Genomic DNA, 20,230 nt, shown 5'->3' on the forward strand with positions numbered 1-20,230 from the left:
ATGACAAGAAATTTCTCAATATGTTATATCATTTTTTCATATAGAAAGTAATCTAAAGAAAATCTCACAAATATACTATTTGTTGCAATATGTAAGAACTTATTAAAAGTTTGACATTATCATTCTCTGATCTCAGTTCTACGATTGACACTAAAATTCACAAGAAAAAAAAAGCTGGCCTGGCCTGATTTTGGTTAGATGGTTGATATGGCAATGGCATTAATAATAATAATAATAAATCAGTTAAAAGGGTAACAAGGAATAGGCAATTCACTTAACAAAGAGATGCAATTAACTTACTGGACATAAAAATATATATATTCCTCATTCACAACCTACATTATCTCTCACCATGTTTTCCAAATCTCTTTTTAAGGTCTGTAGACATCAACATCCAGAATTTTCCACATCAATTGCACTTACAGCATGAGAGAAGATTCTATTGTGCAAGCAAAAAATAACATAATAATGTTCTAAATCTGCCTGCTAAAAAGATATACAGGATAAACACCTCTCTCGCATTAGCACTACTTTGATGCATCCCGCCATCTTTCTCTGATATCATATTTTCCTCAAAGAGATCCATCAAGTTCTATGAAATATGACAAGTTAAATAACCATCAGTCCGAAATAAAACAATTTCAGAAAGCAAAAAGCTAAAATAGAAGAAAGTAAAAAGAACAGGAAAACAGATTGTGGAATAAAGGTAGTTCAGTGGATTACAAAAACGAAAACAATATTAGAATATTTAAAACAGAATAAAAGGTTCACGGTTCACCAGAACTCTAGCATGCATTATACCAAGTCTAGTAAGTAGATCTGACAATGGATAAACAAGAGGGTAATAAAACAAGAAATCTTAACTTTCTAGCTTCATTGGAAGCAAAAGAAAAAAAAGATTGATAATACCTGAAAACAGAAAGAAAAATTCATTATTTAGGCTGCGTACCACTAAATAATTAACAAATCTAGTTGATCCAAATCAAGGTCCGCCGTACCGACCAGTACCAGTGGGCGCCGGTACCGGTTCGGACCGGTACGAACCGGTACCAAACCAGTACCACTAGTTCGGCTTGGTATACTTGGCTGGTACCAACCGGTATGGGCCAGTAACGATTTTTAACACCAAACTAGACCGGTCAGAGCCGGTACCGGTTTGGTACGGGCTGAACGGGCCGGTACGGGCCGGTTCAGCATTCCTTGATCCAAACTAATGAGACGTTGCTTTTTATTTTATGCTATCAAAATAATTACCTAGAACATTTCTTTGCACACTTCGGTGATAGTGGAAGTTCCTGTAGCATTATGAACAATGTCTTGTGCCTTTGCTAGTAACATTAACTACAATATATGAAGCATATAAAATATTCACAAGCCCATAGCTTCTATTAGCTTTCTCATACACCAACAAGTGAGAAAAATAGTCTCAGACTAATTTGATGTGATTTTAAAAGAAAAGTTTTCTTCAATTGAATGGACCTGCCATAATTGTTCCTTACAAATTTGTGGCTTTCCTGAGTTTCATACCATATGGCACTCGCTGTTGTTTTAACTTTTAAGACCAGAATTATTCCTGCGAATGTGCGGCTTTTCAAATTTCATTCCATATGGCACATGCTGCTGTTTTAAGACAACTGGAACCACAACTCAATAATATCAATCTTCAAACAAAAACCACCAAAGTGCCCACTTGCAGCAAATGGGGACAGAAGTTTCATAAAAACTATTCATAATTAGCTCCAAAAATCTCAGCAGGCATAGGAAACACTTTCCAGTTCACAATTTTACCACATATTAAACCAGACAAATCATAATTACCAAACAAAATATTCACAATAATCTTCATGTTCATACAATCATAGTATACAAGAATTGTTGCAATAAGCCACTTGCAAACACTTCCTTTTCCTCATTATATGAAAAGGGGAGCTGGATAGAGCTTAGGAAGTCGATGGGATTATTAAAGGCAAAGAATACTCCTAAGCTTTTTCTAGTCTACTCTTAATGTTAACTCCTAATTGACTTCAGCCCCTTCAAGTTTTTAATGTTCACTTGCAAGAGAAAATTTAAGAAATCATCAATCAAACATATCAAGGAGAAGGAAGAAGATTCAATATAAATATCAAAAATCTATGTAATGGAACCCTTTCACATTTTTGTGCAGCACTTGCAATAACAAGAAAACGGGCACTAAACCCCAAAATTAAAGTTTCTACCCACTTCAACTTGACCAGAGAGTAGCATAAGTAACCTTAACCCATAACCAAACTCATTTTCAACTCCTATGAGGGTTTCAAATGTGTCTATTCATATAAACACCAAAACTCAGTTTTGTTAGTCACTAAAATTTGGACATGCATCTCTGAAATATTTTCTAGCTACATGAAGCTTTTCATGATCTGCTCATGTATCTCATGCTCAAACTCTAATTAGATGTTTCTTGATCTTCTGGAATGATAGCTAAAAGGGTTATCCAAAAATTGTTGGTGTTTGCTTCAAAATAAATGTGGCTTCTTTTGGTGAGTCCTTATATCAACCACTATCAGCAAAGGCTGCAATACTTGTCGTAGGTGACACTAGGTTGCAATCACCATTTCTACTCATGCATATCCAATCAATGCCTAGACCATGACAACTAGAGGTGCCACCAGGGCCTGCTAGCACTACCATCATAACTATCTCCAGCAACATCATCTATAATATATAAAACACATTTCACCACCACAAGCCTAATATTATCTTAAGCAAGAGAAATAAACAAGTACATATGATAGAATAGATTTGTAATGAGAACATTATGTAAAAATGTGAGAGATGTAATAATGATAAAAGAACACAGCAATCACTCACAATACTTAGCCAGCTGCTGTAATTCAAGTTCAAAGTCAACCAACCTTCCTTGAAGCATGACAAGGAACATTATTGGAGTTCTATTCAATTTCTAAATTGTGATAATATATGAAGACTTTATCTATCAAGAAAATAGCCTAAATATAAGGTAATACTGATTTTCATCACATAATGTTTTAAAAGATGATGAAGATGAGTAAGCAACATACATGGTGTTGCATTTCCATCCTCCCTCCTACAATAATTAACCCAGCATCTCCATGCTTCAATGTATAATTGCTTATTGAAATCGCTATCTCCCTATGGTGAGCACCATGAGGAAAATCCTCCTGCCAAAAACTGAAATGATTAAGTGCATATTAAAAAGACAATAAAAGACCTGGTAACAATATGGAAAATCAATAATCACATCTAGAATATTTTGAATGCTTACAGAAAAAAAACTGCATGTTTATTGCACCTGTAAATTATTTTCCCATAGCTTTTTGAGGTTGTGATCGAAACACATTACTGACCACCCTGACGTGACAACAACCAAAACCTGCTTCCTTATTTCCCCATGCTTATATGAGCGGTCAACAACACCGGCGGCCATAGCAACAGGACGTCTCCCAGATGATATGCGGATCTTGTCTGGCAGCAAGGACACCTCAGCAAGCACTCGTGCTTCAGTAAATCCTTCATCCACATGTCTGCTGTGGGGTTCCAAAACCTGCAGAGTAAGAAAATTGTATTCTACAAATGAAAGGCTTGCACAAAGGTTGGCTAACAGATATTGTCAGGTTGACACAGCTCCACTAAGCCTTAATCTCAAACTAGTTGGGGTCGGTTACATGAATCCTTTTTCTCCGTTCCTCTTGAACCAAATTCATACTTTCTGAAAGATGTTAAAGACATCAAGTCCTTCCTTACTACTTCATGCAATGTGATTTTTAGATATTGTCAACATGATAAGAAAGAAAAGAACTTTTGATTGAATTGAAGACAGAAAATTTTGATTGAGTTGAAGACATCAGGAGGCAGTATGAAACAATGTATCAAACACTTACATAGCTATGAGAATCATGTAATCCCAGTGCATGTCACAAGCACAGTAAAAGTGAAGATAAATCAAAACCTAGTTTTGCAAGATGTGATTCTATTGAACATGGTCAAAGAAACAGATTAAACAAACAGGTTTTAAAACATGTCACTTTCCAAATTAAGACTCAGAAGTCAATTTGTTAATGCTAGCATTTGTAATCATTTATGTTGATAATTTTCCTAAGAACACTCAAATTTGATCGTGCACTACAACACCTGCATAGCTTGTGACAAGATATGGAACAAGAAATCTAATAAAATGCCAGATTTGAAGGCAAGTATAGTTACCTTATCCATGTTTAGGCCCCAAATTATGATGCAAAAAGTTAATTTGGCATATGCATGTTTCTGTTGTGCGTGTACACTTGTTTTGAAACTGAGTCTGGAACTCTAAGTTCATAGTTTTAGCTAGTAAATGATTCTTATGAAGGAGATAGAACAAAGTCTTAAATGACAGTGACAGTGATCTCATACAAAAAGAAGTTGTCTAGCATGTTATTTCTTACATTGCGAATCCCTAACCGGCTATGTCGGGGTGTACGAATTGGACCGATCGGCTACCGGCGAGGTTCGGTATCTTCAGTTCAGTTTTATTAAAGCCTCACCTGGTCGCTAGCATTCGATATCTTTGTGGCTTCGCCCCTCCCCTTCCCTCTAAACCCTAATGTCTCCATCCCTAGCAACTTCACGACGATGCCAAACGACGTCATCGCTGCCACCCCAAGCAAATCTCTCCCCCCTCAACGACATCGGCAGCATCTCCCTCTCTCCCTCAACCTCTCTCCTTCCCTCTCTCTTTTTCTCTCTCTCCTTCTCTCTCCCCCTCCCTCTCCGGCTCTCTCTGTTTCGGTACACCTTAGAACGGCACAGTACGAACCCATACCATCCCGAACCAGTTGTCGGTCGGTACGCCCTCCAATACCGGTTCGAGAAACCTTGTCATGGATTGCTGTAATCTATCAATAGTGCAAGCAATTGAGCAAAATATGCTGGTTTTCTAGTTTCTACATAACATAATTCCATGTTTTGGTTAGTATAGTAGATTCTAATATCAAGTATTTAGGCTACATGACCAAATCCTTCTCATGACACCCACCTTTCCTACCCCTTCAAAATATATCAGTGTATTTCAGACTTTGCTCTCTGTTGTCTTTTTGAATTGGGCCAAGGTTTTAAGTTTTTGCCAAGACCAATCCATTTGGTCAGTTTTGGGGAACAAATTCAGCTGAGACCAAATTAAAATTAACCTTTAGTTTTAGGTTTTGGTTAGATTTGGCAATTTCTGCCAATTTTGGCTGAAACTAACCAATTTCAGTATATTTTTGATGGTCTCAATCAATTTCAAATACAACTGACCAAAATTAGCTATACGAGTTTTTTTTAAAAAAAAATAGTGCTTGCCGTCATATTGTGTTTTTTTTCGTTATTTAAGTATATAGATTACATAGTACTGATTTTCATTTTTTTTCTTTTTCCTCCACTTGAGCTAAAAGAGGGGATAGATAATATACATGACCCATAATGAGCCATGTGCTCTAAAAGGGCCTTTATTATAGTATATTACAAAGATTATAGACAATCAAAAACCAAATACAACACATTCCAAAAGAATAATATTGTTATATAAACAAACATAACTACATGAATTTGATTAAATAGCATCTTAAACTCAAATATATGAGAAAGAACTACCTGCTTACAATAGATTTGTGAGTTCTATTAAAAGATGAAAAAAAGATGCGAAAGTACTAGGCACTAAAAGGTTTCCATAACTCCTAAATATAATAATTTGTTTAGCAATTGTAGTTCAAGAAGTAAATAATATATATAAATATATGTTTGCAATTCCAGATGTCAACTGACTTCATGAATTTCGCCCATACTTGGTATTAACTATAGCCTAAAATTGTCAAAACTACATAAATGAAGAACCTATAACAACACAAAATACCTAAAATGTTGTAAAATAAGTTTTTATGGCTTCTTTTATTCATATATATTTTTTAAAAATTCTTTACTTTTTAAAATTACTGAAACTCGGAAACATGGAGAGGAATTTCAAAACCACTAAACTTGTTGAAAATAAAACTCTGTAGACCTAGCCAAAACTGAGTTTTCAAATTTTCACTTGGACATTCATGAAGGATGGTAGATTAATTTCCATGTCATATGGCTCATGATTGACACATGTAGACATGCCCGACATACACCATGCATGGATAATGATCACATTCATGCATTATAAAAATAAATAAGAATAATCAGGTTAATGATGGCACACATAAAAAGCAGCCCCCATGGAAGCTTTTGCTGCACATGGGATCCAATACCCATCAAACATAATTTTTTTGCACCAAAATCCCAAAAGCAAGGGAAGCATTCACTCTCATCATCTCTAGCATTTAGGGTTTATTTGGAAAAGCTTTTCGTAAGTTAAAAAACACTTTCTGACCCTCCAAAAGCACTTTTAGATAGTATAATGGTGTTTTGTAAAAAATCTGAAAGTTGTTTTGGCTTTGACAGAAAGTTGAAATGATTGGGAGATGCTCCATTTTGGAGCTACTTCCCAAAATGCTTTTTAGGAGATGTCGGCAATTGTTTTGGCTTTAATAAAATTTCGTGGTGACCAAAATACCAGCAATCAAATTTCATAATTATATCTTATATTATATCATATCATATTATTATACTATAAATATATTGCATTATGTTATATATTACAACAATATATTATATTCTATTACATTATAATAATGTTATACTATGTAATAATATTTTAATATCTAACAATACATTATTACATTATATAATATTATACTATATCATATTATATTATTATACTATACTATATAATATTATATTACATTATAATTATAATAATGTTATATTATAGTACAATATTATATTACATTATGATAATATTATATTATGTAATCATATATTACTATATTATATTATATTATATCATATTGTATTGTATTTTATTATGTTATTATGTTGTAGTATACAATATTATATTATACTATATTAAAATAATATTATATTACAATGCAATATCATATCGTATTTTTTTATATTATAATGATATTATACCATGTAATGATATTTTTATATGTAATAATATATAATATTACATTGTATTGTACTCTATTATACAATACTATGCAATATCCTTTATTGTCATTTTGTCATACAAAAAATACTTTCTCAGTTTGATTACTAAACACATGCTAAAGTTTCATAGTAGTTTAAAAATATGGTTATCAAATATCAAATGGCTTTTTATAAAAGCTCTACTTCCTAAAAACTCTACTTCCTAAAAGCTCTACTTCCAAAAGCTTCAAAAGCTCTATTGCCAATAGCAATCCCAAACAAGGCCTCAGTAATTGTTCATCTGGTAGTAAATCAGATATATTTTTCTTCTTCTTTAACCTCCTCCTAGCATTCTTCTTCTTTGTGTTTTCTTCTTTCTCTTGTTTCTTCCTCTATCTTCTAAATGTGTGATAGCAAATCAAATTCTCTAGCTTTATGAATTTCCTCAAAAAAGGAAAATAGAGTTTCAAAGAGTCGCATTCATAATTCTAATGCCACATGTCAGCTGAAATTTTGTATTGGGGTTCTGTGTTTAGCTAATAATAGCCACATTGTAGGTCAACACAAGTAAACCATGCTATAAGGAAGCTTCAATATCAGTAAAAGATGCATGAGCACAACCATCAACACCACTACTTAGTTAACAAGTACCAAGACAGTGTAAATTAAAGTAGCAATTTAAAAAATTCAATCACAGAAGCATCATTTCTTAATAACTTTTTTAAAAAAATTCTAAGACAAATACAAGTCACCAAAAATGAAAGTACAAGCTCCGAGGATAATGGATAAAACTAAATCTAAAGTTTGCTCAAAATCAGGAATTGCAATCACATATAAAGTTTAGTTCAGATGCCAAAACATGTGCAGACTTCATCTAATGATAACAACTACATTAAATATTAAAATGCTACACTGCCAAGATTTCTATATAACCTACTTCTTTCATATTAAATTCAAAAAAAAAAAAACGTCCTTTTTCTTCCCTTAACTTTGGGACCGCCTACATATATACCATTGTCTGAGTTGATAGCTTGCCCCTACAGAAAGTCCTTACAAATTTGCAGTCCAATGCAAGCATCCAAAATTTGCAATCAACCCATAAAACAAAATAACATAAAACCCATACCCAATCAATAATATATCATGAAGTAATTTTATAGTTCCATGTCATCGTAGCAATCAAAAGCTAATCCACCTGAATTTTTGCATCATGCGTCGCGACAAGAACTTCTTTCTTTCCATCACCGTTCAGATCAGCCACGATCGGGGGCGGGAGACGCTCAGCTTCGTATTTGATCGGGTATTCATCCGAGAGATGAAACCACGCCTCCTTGAAGGAGAACTCACCTTCATGCTACAGAAAAAGAAATGGAGAAGGCATAGGGAGTTAAATACCCGAAGGAATTCAAGATCGATGAGAACATCAGCACGGTTAGCAAACACAGGACAAAGCCCAAGAAGGAGGAGGAGGAGGAAAAAGAGAAGAGTGATAGAGAAGAGACGGCAGGAGTTGAGGAGGGGGGGGGGGGAGGGGAGGGAGGAGTACCTGGAGGGAGAAGAAGATGGCGAAGGCCGCGAGGAGGAGGATCCCGAGATCGCGCTTCCTCATCCGTCCTCCGGCGTCTACCGCCCAAGAAGAGGACGAGGGAGAGAAAGAGGAAAGGACAAGGAGGGAGCTCTGGTTCTTGATCACCGCCAAGAAGAGGAGAGGACGAGGAGGGAGCTCTGGTTCTTGATCACCGCCGCGTCTTCTACACCGATTCCTGGCCGGCGAGAGAGAGATGGACAAAGCCCTAGCTCAGAAGCTCGATCGACTTCGCGAAAGAAGTCAGGCGGTGGGAATAGCCCAACCGGGTGTTAGATTTTTTATTTTTCGCCCTTCCTTGGGTCCTGCGGGACTCATCTGTCTTCAGAGTCTCGGAGTTCTGTTGCCGACATTAGTTCAAAATTTATAAGCCTACTTTTGCATGTAACCCCTGTACCACGTGGATATTGCATCCGGGTTATCGCTAGTCGCGCAAGACGGGTGAGGACCGAGGATGATGGATGTTAGGAGTAGGATTTAAGGAGTCAGCCGTTTATTATTGAGGTTTTCTATAGACGAACTCATATACCTCACTTTAGCAAAAACAAAGCACTCGTCAAACGAAGGATCAGAACCGTCAATATTTTGGCTTATGTAATCACAACAATCTGTACTTCACTGAGATGCATTGCGTAGGCAGATTGGTTGTGTTATAAAGGCTTTCGCAACAACTCAAATCATTTTTCATGTGTGGTTCACATAAGAAGTTCACTTGTAGTTTAAACAATTTAGAGAGATTTAAATGTTATAACTGACTGCAAAGTTGGTGACCATTTCCCAACCAATGACACTATGGGCTTATTTGGTTCGCGGGAAGCATTTTTCCTCCTAAGAATATTATTCCTGAGAAGCAGATTTCTAGAAGAGAATGCCTAGGAAAGTACTTTTGGCATGTTTGGTTGACCATGGAAAAGTGACAGATTTCCAAAGTGTTTATGTTTGGTTGACCATCCACTTTCTTTAGAAAGTTATATATAATTTCTATTATACCCTTAATAAAAATTAGGTCTTTAATGCCTCTTTAATGTTTCTTTAATGCTGAAGGATCTTTTTGTAAAAAAAATAAAAATGGAGTGATTTCCTCCTCATGGGAAAGTAATTTTCCCATGTTTCTCATGGAAAAGACTTTCCTATGAAATATGGGAATCATATTCCCATGAAAATACAACTTTTCCATCTCTCTTTTGAAAACTCTCACCAAACAAGAAGCATCTCATTACTTTTCCGTTGACCACACTTTCCCTCATTCTTTTCCCGCGAACCAAACGAGCCCTACGAGCGATGGATTTTGACGCTTGCTGAAGAACATCAGAAACCAAAGGAGTGGACTGAGGAGCGTGTGTTAGAATATAAGGGCCCCGCTTTAAGGTAATTGTATCTGAGCTCTAATCTGATTTACTTCTTGCATGAGGTACCATTAAATATCCACTTTGGACCAAAAACAAAAGTGGCCGCCAAAAGAAAAAAAAAGATAAAATTGTATATATATATATATATATATATATATATATATATATATGCACTAATGCATTCGCTACAGTAGTATACCATGCAAAGAAAAAATTACCTAGAGACGGCTAACTGCATCCGACAACGAAACCTAAAATTGGCCGAGCTCTAAATTTATCAAGAAAGTGACTAAATTGTACCAATATTAGAAGACTTACTTATGGCAGCTATTAGATGACCGACCATGATATTCTTGTGTAACATCACCCCCATAAACGAAAAAAAAAATATGGACATAGGTCCAGTGAACAAATGTTAAAGAAATTGTAAAAGTTGCAACATAAGTCCGCTCAGCCTCCAATTGATCCTGCTATCCCCGTGAAGATCTCGTCCAGGCCGGTTGCAGAGTCTGGTGCACGAAGGACATTAAGCCCTTACAAGCATTCACATAACGATCCAAAGGCATTAGCTAAGACACTGTCATAGATCAGTGGATGGATCGACCAGAACGAGAAGAAGTTCGGCCACGAAGCCACGAAATTTCTGTGGTACCGTGAAGCCCTACGCTGGGCACAAATGGGTTTGGCCACGACATTTTTGGGACTAATGGACTCTCTAGTTGTTTGATAGAGAGAAAATTGAAGTACTGTAGGAATGGGCAAGGCGGATGAAGCTGGGCCAAAAAGTTCCCAGGTCTATTCACAAGTTATATGTGCTACCAATGCAATTCCACCAAGCCGACCCAGTCGTGTTGCTACAATTGCATACATCACGAATGGCTTACACTTGAAACGCAGCCAGGTTTATTGATGTGTAGCTAGAAGGTGGCTGGTCTTTTACAGGTCTTCACATCCAAACACAAAACATTACCCAATATCACCAGACCTGCTAATTGTTCTCAGGCATGATAAACATCAAGACTCGCCGAGTCCACCTTTCTCGCTATCACAAGTGCCTTTTCTATTGTCGTTCACACACCGCACATTGCCCAGAACAGGCAGGCAGTCAACAGATCAATCAGGCGGTTACATGTTGTGTAACCCTTTCTGTGATATTTGTGTGTTAGCATGTATCAAGGTGTTAATTATTTAAAATTATGCTGATTTCCAATCAATAAAGAAAAAAGTTATCTAAATCTCTTTCACACATATATAGACAAGAAACTGAGCACCCAAAATACCGGTGGATCTTCTTTGTTGTCAAAGCTTTCACTACATGGTCACCTGCTGCTTCCTTCGCAGTTCTACAATGGCAGCAAGCTGAGAACATTTCTGTCTGGCTTCCTTCAATTCGTGGTCCAGTTCCTCAATCTGTACACGTAAAAAACATATTAGCATAAGAATGTTCCAAGCACAGCAGTTTATCTAAGCATTGAATATAAATATCTTGAAGCTATATACTATATACTCACAGTCTGTTTAAGCTGTGCCTCATTGCACTGGAGCTCTTCACGCCTGTTCATAAACACACAATACATTCAGTGTCATAGAAACACCCAAGCTATTGTAGACAGAATTTTTTTTTTTGCCGACTCTCATGTCCACTGGAACCAGTTGAATCTAAAAAACTTTCAACTCTTTTGAGTTCAAAGCTCTTTGCTCATACAGCATTGCATTTTCGTAAGAAACTAGCAGATCGAGCTCCCTCGCTCTCCCATTTTTTAAGGTGCATGTCATGATACCAAACTTAGTGCTGCAAACTAGCATTAAAGAATACAGAAAAAAAAATCTAGTAGAGCAAGAAAGAAGTAAAGAAACAAACAGAAAAAAGAACAAATATCCAAGCAGAGGCACCACATGTACGGATAAAAGGCTGTTTTGGATGGCTCACAACTGTTTGTAACCTCGAGGGTCTCCATGACCAACAATGTTCTCTTCAAAATTTGTCAATATTGACACTCCCATTATTTCAAGGTTCTTTAAATAAGAGCAATAATCTAAGTGATAGAATGACAGATGCTATAAAAAGAGCTGTATAAACCACTCTTCAAAATCTGTCCTAAAGATTGATGACATCTTGGTGGTACATGACAATCTTCTTCCAGATGTCCACTAACTATAACCTAGAGTTGAAAGATGAGCATATAGAATGCAACAAGTACCACTAACTAATGCTTCCCTTGAAAGAGAAGAATTTCATATGTTAAGACTTCGTGACTATATTTGCTCATGAAGACTCCAAAAGAAGCGTTAAAGTGATCCACAAACAGTCACAACAAGTTAATGACGTGGAAGCAGATCTCTGACTTCGATAACAACACTGATCTTCTCACTAGTTTACATGTCTATAACATGGACATAAAGAAGTGAGCAATGTTGTTCAAAATGCCGATACTTTAACCTTTGAAAAGAATCTAGAAATGCTTTCAAATTGTAGGTGTGGCAGAGGCACGTCTTCAACTTGATTTTGTGTCACCAATTATTAAGTGGTCATGGCCCAAGATGCTGCTCCACCTCATATTGTGCAATAACAATCTTTCTATACACTTTCGACTAACAAAGGAATTGACTTAGGACCTGGTCAAGGAATGAAATGCCAGATGTGCTGGCCTGTAGTGGCCTGTACATACCATACTGGCACCAAGCAGGCAAAGGAGGGCATGGTACACCCAGACAGCAGCCAAACCAGGCCTGGGCCACCCATGTCAGCCTGAATTAAAGGCAGATTAGGCATATTAGATTCATATTGCTCCCCTAACCAGACTGAATTAAGTGGTACTGCCCAATTGCTTGCGACAAGGGAACAGTCAAAAGTAATCCAAAACCATTTTCTGCAGGATTCACGCAAGGCTCATCAGATTTTTGGCTACAACAATGTTCTGGCTAGGTACATAACCTCTCTCCACCTTTCTTTCTTAATTTCTTCAAAAAATGCAAAAACAAATTAGTGTCACATTGGAAAAATGAGGTGTCCATATTGTTGGTGGATTTTATTTTGGATCACTGGATTCATGTCCTCGAGCATGAAACCAGGATTAAAATCAAGGGGGTTTGGAGTTCCAGGTTGAACCGTAAAACCTAACCAAAAAATCATGTTAATTCTAATTTGTGATTTTATGTGATAAACATGCAATACAATAACTAAAGCACAGAAAACCCATGACTACAGCTTAAATAGATTCTCTTACCATATTTCTTGCAAAGACATAGCATTAAGGCAACAAAACATAAGAAAGAGAAAAAAAATGGAGCTAAAATAGGTCGTATCATAGGCATAGCAACTGTATCAAAGTGTATCAGTCAATGTCCTATGTTGCAACATCACAATATACCATGAGTACCATAGCTAAACTTGGCCAATCTAGGTTTGATGCTCAATATTTCAAAACTTAGACCTAGTCAAGTCACTCAATCTTAGGTGTCCATGATTTTAACTTTCATCTATATCTTTTACCCAATCATAGCAGTTATCTAAAGATTCTGCAAGGACATGGAGTGTTAACAGGTCCCAAAGTGTCCAACACTTACAGGCGTTAAAAGCCCAATAGTGGGATACTATGTACATGTTAGAGAAAATAATAGTCGTAACAAAACAATGTTAACTCCAGTTTTAAGTTCACTAGTAAATAATACTTACAAAAACAAAACTTTGATTCTATCACAAATTACACTCATATAAAAAAGGAAATATATAACACTTCATTAGAACTGTTTTGAGGCTTTAGGCATGCAAAAGGAGGAAAAAAAAAGAGAAACCTAAGAACTGAGTGCCAACATAACAACTGTTATTGGCAATTAACATCTTGATTTTCAAGAGCCCATCATATGAAGTTAAGGTCTCCAATTTGTATGACCATATACAAACATCAACAAAGATGCCAGCCCTCGAAATCCATATTGAGACAAATAGGTAGGTTAACATCAAAAATTATCATGATCATATATGAATTTTTTTTACTTCTGTAGTTTATACATGCATAAAAGAATCTCCATAAGCATGCTAGTATTTTAATGATTCAGCATATTATTTCTAGCAAGGTTTTAAACATCGGGACCCAAGATTCGTCATCTCGGTACTAGATCGCACACTGGTACCATGCTAGTATAGTCTCAATATGCCCAACATGGGGGTTGGTTCGGCATACCAAGACTCGGTACGCCCACCATACTAAGTCCGAGTTTGATACTAGTACAGTACGAACGGTACGACGAACCATAGTAACAAGACCAAATCCCATACTATTTTTCTATCAGAAGGGTACGATGCCAATATAGTATCGATATCTACTGTACATATCGAAACTAACAACTTCAAAAAAGAAAAATTGTCGGTATGCACCACAGTACATTGGGTTCCAATGTCATGGAAACTATACAAGTACTGGTTTTGTGTCAGGACGATATAGTACTGGTCGTGTTGTCCTGTTATGGTTGTTTTCTGAAACCATGATTTCCAGTAAATATAGCATACACAAGTATTGAAATTGCTACCAGTATAAAATGCCTCAACTCAGTTGTTAAACGATTGAGATCACAGATTCAAAAACCATTGGATTAGGATGGTACCATTGATATCTTACCATTCGAATGCGAATCAACACCATTACTGGTGTCACTGTGTCAGTATTCAAAACCATCTATATATAATATGTATCGGCTACTCATCATCTGATTGTACCATACTGACCGTAGCAATCGGTACCGATGGTTTTTTGATTATTTTTTATGCTATTAGTTTCAATACATGCTATCAATATCAGTATCGTACTGATATCATATTATTCAAATGAAAAAATGGTATGGCGTTGAATACCAGTATTTAAAATCTTGATCGAGATTATACATCTACTTCAATTTGGTTACATGTTTGCATCTTAATCTCCTCTATCAACTTCTATAGAACTTATTCCTATCAAACTCCATCAAAGATAACACTTAACAGCTCACAATCATAGTGAAATACCCCATACATTAAATATTAAAAGGAAAGGTAATTATAATAACATAAGTGTAGTAACTACCTCATGAACAACTTTAAGTTCTCTTCACTAAGCTTCTCAATCAAAGTCGAATCCAGAATATCCATTGATTGGATCTCTTCACAATCCTGAAAGTCAATAGTACACATAGGGAAGCAAAATGAATAATAGTAAAATGCATTGCTGAACTTATCAAAAGGGAAAGATTTCATAGCACTTGGTATCAGATGGTCACATACATTATAAAGCATACGATTCAAGCACAAACTTCTCTACCAATAACTTACAAAGATGTACCAAAACACATATCTTATCCTAGTTTATTGACAGAATGGTAGCTTTTAAAAAATAGATATATAAAAACAGATGCAGCGAAAAGGAATTTTCCTACCTGGATAAAAATATGTACTTTGAACAATATTAAGAAGCTATGTGAAACTGCAAGCATAAGAACATGGGAGATAGGTCACTTTATTATTGTTTAAGTCATTTCATTGTTTTAAAACACAGCCTCAATAACTCTCACTTTATGTGAGGCAGCCCCCTAGCACCTTGTCTCCTAGGCAGTCTAAACAGGTGGCCTCGTCATTAGGTGGATGCTTGGGATAAGGCAAACAATGAAGACCTGTTTTAAATATGATCAGTTTATATTAGGTTTGGTGGTTTAGCAGTTACTAAACTCTAAAAAGAAGCCAACCAAAATCCTATGCCGTAGGTTTTGGCTGAGGAAGAATAAAAGTGGGGACATGAAAAGAAAGGAAGGGGGTGGGGTTGTGGGGCAGCGGCAGCAAGAAAGTGAAGTGACAGTGGCTATGGTGTGTGGATGGTTCCCAGCAATGACATTGTAGCAACAGGTGGAGGGGGGCTGCAGTTGCTGTCAGCAGTGGCTGTTCTTGTCGCAACTCCTTTATATATCATTATCATTATCGCTATCGCTATCGCTACTCTTAACTTACAGGCTACTCTCACCTTTGGGTCCCCATCGATATAGCATAAAGACGCTAGGCAGCCCCTCGGCCACCTGAGTACAATGTCATTCTACCATTATTATTATTACTGTTTTAGTCATCTTTCATGATAGAATCTCTATCTAATAGCCCGAAACTGCTGCAGATGTATATAGATTGGCCGAAGGAAGTTAAGAGTAAAACCCATCACACTGGGTTGACAGGAATGGATGGGTGAGGAGGGAGAGAGGAGGGGGGGGGGGGGGGTGGAGAGAAAAAATCAGCCCAGCCTTGACTCCTACCATTGTTTAACCTTGACAAACAATGAGTGAAATTAATTTCTAACTCTATTCAATGGTGCGACTGGGGAAATCTTGGCCAGAATTTAACAACCAACAAAAAAATGGGAGGACAAAAACTCATTACACCATGCCAGACTAAACTCATATGGTTTTGAATGATTTTATTCACTAACCTGTAAGTTATGGTGTATTAGCAGTTGAGGAAGAACCCAAATCCACTAGCCAAACAAGAGAATGAATAATTTAACCGTAAGAATCCTCCACAGGTTACTGAAACCTAGTAATACAACCACATGGCTTCAGTAGTGGAGTGAGCATATACATGGTTTTACAAAGAACTCACTCTCCAGAATAAGTCAACACATACAAGGAATGTACAGAACTTATAGTCTATATTCCACATACAAACTCAAGGAAATGCATACAGCTTAAAGCTATCTTGATTATGTGGTTTGCAGGGATTTCCATATTAACACTGTTATTCCATTACTAGAATATGAGTACACATTCATATGCAATAAAGTGCCAAGAAAAGCAAAGAAAAACTTGTACAAAGACTATGGACTAGTGTAGAACACAAACAGAAAGCATTTTTTCAATAAAGAATTTCATGAGATAAAGGTGGGATGTGAGGATATCAGAGTAACATATCATGATGAAGACAAGTCCAAAAAATACAATTGCATAAAGAATAGTAAACATAACCCAAAAAACAAATTACAACAATAAAATAATAGTAACTTCAGCAACAAAAAGGATACAAACTTCGCATAAATTTGTAATATTTAGAAGTGAGGGAAAACAGGAAAACATAAACATAAACAACTTATTATAACAACAGAGAATGAAGTTAACAAAAACAATACCTAAATGCATAAATGAACACTAATTGCAGAATAACTTCTTAAGATGCAAAATCTATTTACCAGACATAAGAGGAAACTCAAAGAAGGTATTCACCTCAATCAAACCAGATGGCTCCACAATAGAATGCTGAGCATGAGCTTGAACAGAAGGAAGTGCAGAAGAACCTAAATATAAACAATTACAAGCAGAAAATTAGCAGTCCAAAACAAATACTAGGTCTGGAAAATTGTTTTCACCCAATGAGCATTATTTATAAAATGTGACGCTGGCAGTTTGGTGTTAAGCTTTCCTTGTCATTGGAAAATTTTAGAATGTCAGTCATTCTTCAAGCTTGGGCAGAAAGCAATTAAAACTACATAAGCTTTTACCCAATGATATTCAGAGAAATTTTGCTTGCAACAGTTATTTATATTACTAGAAGCCAGCTTTTATTCTGTCTAAAAGATGTAAATGATGACCAATTATTTGGATTTTAGTTCTTATCATAAAGAGAAAGTAACATGGATATTGTACTTCTCTACTAAATCTGCTCAATCAGAAGTACTAATTTCACAAGCTTCGCTAACCTGAGGTAGTTACAGGTGTCTATCTTTACAAAGCATAAAACAATTTTCAAGGATTCTCATACTTGGCAGTTTGCAGGTGAAAAAGTAAAGAATCAAGAATGGTTGGAGAAACACCAGAACATGCATGATCTCATGGTTCAAAGGCTTCAATACTATTTGCTATTATCAAAAAGGCATTCACGATCTGTCTTGGATCGGACATATGAATCCTACTATCTTACCAATCTAGAGCAATTGCTGCAGCAAAACCAGCTTCTTTCATTTCTTATCGAAGCGTTTCCATCCAGGTCATCTCAGGGCAGACCATACTTAACTTTTCAATCTATATATACATCCCCATTTTCTTGATAACTCACAGCCTTTAATATTATTGGAAACAAGGATTTATGCAGCTGACACACGGTGTGTGAACCAGTAGCCAGCAAGAAACCTGTGCTGTGCCAACACATGTTCCATCCCATGCCAGAACTATTAAAAATCTTTTTATTAAAATTTAAAAAAATGTACTTAGTGCCATGTCAACCCAATACCAGTACCACTGTTCCAGTACCAGCCCCACATGGACAGAGACATAAAACCTTATTGAAATTGATACTCTGAGTAACTAGAGTTGATGCATCACAAGCAAGCATTGAGTTGCCTCAAGAAACCATACTGCTCCACAAATCACCTGGTAAGTGAAAACGTTAGCTTCATGATTTTACCACTGCCCACAAAATCATGCAGAGGTGAATTCCTTAGAAGATTCATGAACCAGTAGACAAAGTGCAAGCACATGATGGCATTTCAGGGATGGAGGTGGAAGCAGGATGAACTCATGAAAGAAAGAATTGGTAGGTTCAAAAAACATATAGAAACAAAAGGATGCCTTTACATTTTATGTTTTTGTATATTCTGTAAATGAGATACCTTAAGACAGTTGTTTGGGTTGGATTAGTAAATATTATTTTCATTGTTAAGACTTCTATAATTAGCAGTGTGTACAGTGTACTATTCCATAAAAAAAAATCTACATCATTTTCTCACAATCCAGATAATGACTTCACTTCGTACTAAATAACCATCCCAGACATTGCCAAGCAATTCAAAGAAGTTGGCGAAACAAGGTTACACATTTTTACAGACATTTCTACAGAAATGTCTCTCTCAAAGATACATATCCCAGACATTTCTATGGAGTCCGTTACTTATCTATACCCATTTTTTTCTCAGTCCATTACAAACAACCATATCCCCTATTAGTGAAACAAAGAAGTTTCATCTAAGATACTCATTTCTGAATAAAGAACTCTCTATTCTTAGTTTGTTACCATATCCACTTGGGCATTCTTATCTATGTAAATTCACATCATGTAACTGACACTTGCTTTATTTCACCTGCACTTATTTCCATACTCCAATTATTAATTTATAAGTTTTGAAAGATGTTATGACTGTCTCAATATCTCTGTGTTGCAATTATGTAATCATTAACTATAGTTCAAAACTTCAATTGTTAAGTTAAGAGTAACAATCTGCTCCTGAACAACACCTTATAGAGTCTATAGACTGTATGTAACTGAAAAAAGGATGAGATGACATGATGCCATTACCAGCAGCTAGTCCAATTATAGGGTCAGCTAGCTGGTCCTGAAAATCAGCTGGGAGTCCAATAACTGGCTCCTTGGCTTGTAACCCCTGCTGCACATTGGCTGAGAGCCCTATTGCATGTTTACCAGCAGTTGTTTTCTGCTGCATATTTTGTGCAGCCTCCTGAGAATGTTTGTCAGATCCTTTCTGTTTAGCACGTATGTCAGTATTTGGAGACTGATACCCAATCAGATGACAATTATTTTTCCTGCATAAACCAAGAACATCAAGATATATAAAACTATAGATCAATTAGACATGTTGTAATCAGAAATCATAAAGCGTAACCATTGTTAGACAACTTTAGACATGTGTTATCATAAATTCAAGCATACTAATTGCAAGGGATGGTAAAAATAAAAGGAACATTCAGTATCCCATTTCTAAAGTTATTGAGATGAGATAGTCAGGTATGATACTTCAAAAGAAAACCTATAAAACAAAGGTGTAATGTTAATGGTCGTGGTGCTTGTCACGACGACTATGTGTGTGTGTGCGCGTGTATAATATAAAAATATACAAATTAACTGCTATTTTCTACATATAAGTGAGTTTTGAGTGCAGAATTTACCACATCAACTTGCAACTTACATCTTACTTCCCTATTATGCTAGACACTAAAGGTGGAAAACTAAAGAAAAGCAACAGGATATGAATATTTCCCCTGCATAGCATAACCATGTCAACCTGACCAATTACTAATACATCCCTTAATTCTTGTCAAACCAGTGAGTAGATAAAACTGGGGTAGCAAAGAGAGACACATAATTAATCAAAATCAACATCCAGGATCCAACTTTAACCAAATACATGTACATATGATATACCCCATCAGGATTTGGAAATGATTACAGATAATAATTAGAAAATTCAATTTATATTGGGGCATGAATAAATAGATTCACATTATCTGTTCATGGATACAGGTAGTTCTTATGTAC

General features: G+C 36.1%; 2 protein-coding genes across 2 annotated transcripts in view; both read right to left on the reverse strand.

Moving 5' to 3' along the window:
- The window catches only part of LOC103722191, a 33,207-nt gene extending 24,296 nt beyond the window's left edge, over positions 1 to 8,911 (reverse strand). Inside the window, exons 1-5 of the mRNA XM_039123263.1 lie at positions 8,573 to 8,911; positions 8,222 to 8,380; positions 3,311 to 3,562; positions 3,060 to 3,179; positions 512 to 592 (exon numbers count right to left, since the gene is read on the reverse strand). Of these exons, the coding sequence (XP_038979191.1) occupies positions 512 to 592; positions 3,060 to 3,179; positions 3,311 to 3,562; positions 8,222 to 8,380; positions 8,573 to 8,635 (675 nt within the window). The 5' untranslated portion in view covers positions 8,636 to 8,911. The remainder of the gene's footprint in view (positions 1 to 511; positions 593 to 3,059; positions 3,180 to 3,310; positions 3,563 to 8,221; positions 8,381 to 8,572) is intronic.
- A 2,015-nt stretch (positions 8,912 to 10,926) lies between these two features.
- Positions 10,927 to 20,230, reverse strand: part of LOC103722186 (protein MICRORCHIDIA 2-like) — a 41,104-nt gene continuing 31,800 nt past the window's right edge. Inside the window, 5 exon segments of the mRNA XM_008812654.4 lie at positions 10,927 to 11,370; positions 11,472 to 11,514; positions 15,021 to 15,106; positions 17,188 to 17,258; positions 19,253 to 19,497. Coding sequence (XP_008810876.2) covers positions 11,272 to 11,370; positions 11,472 to 11,514; positions 15,021 to 15,106; positions 17,188 to 17,258; positions 19,253 to 19,497 — 544 coding nt within the window. The 3' untranslated portion in view covers positions 10,927 to 11,271.

This window comes from Phoenix dactylifera, chromosome 2 (assembly GCF_009389715.1).
Source record: "Phoenix dactylifera cultivar Barhee BC4 chromosome 2, palm_55x_up_171113_PBpolish2nd_filt_p, whole genome shotgun sequence".
Classification (NCBI taxonomy): domain Eukaryota; kingdom Viridiplantae; phylum Streptophyta; class Magnoliopsida; order Arecales; family Arecaceae; genus Phoenix; species Phoenix dactylifera.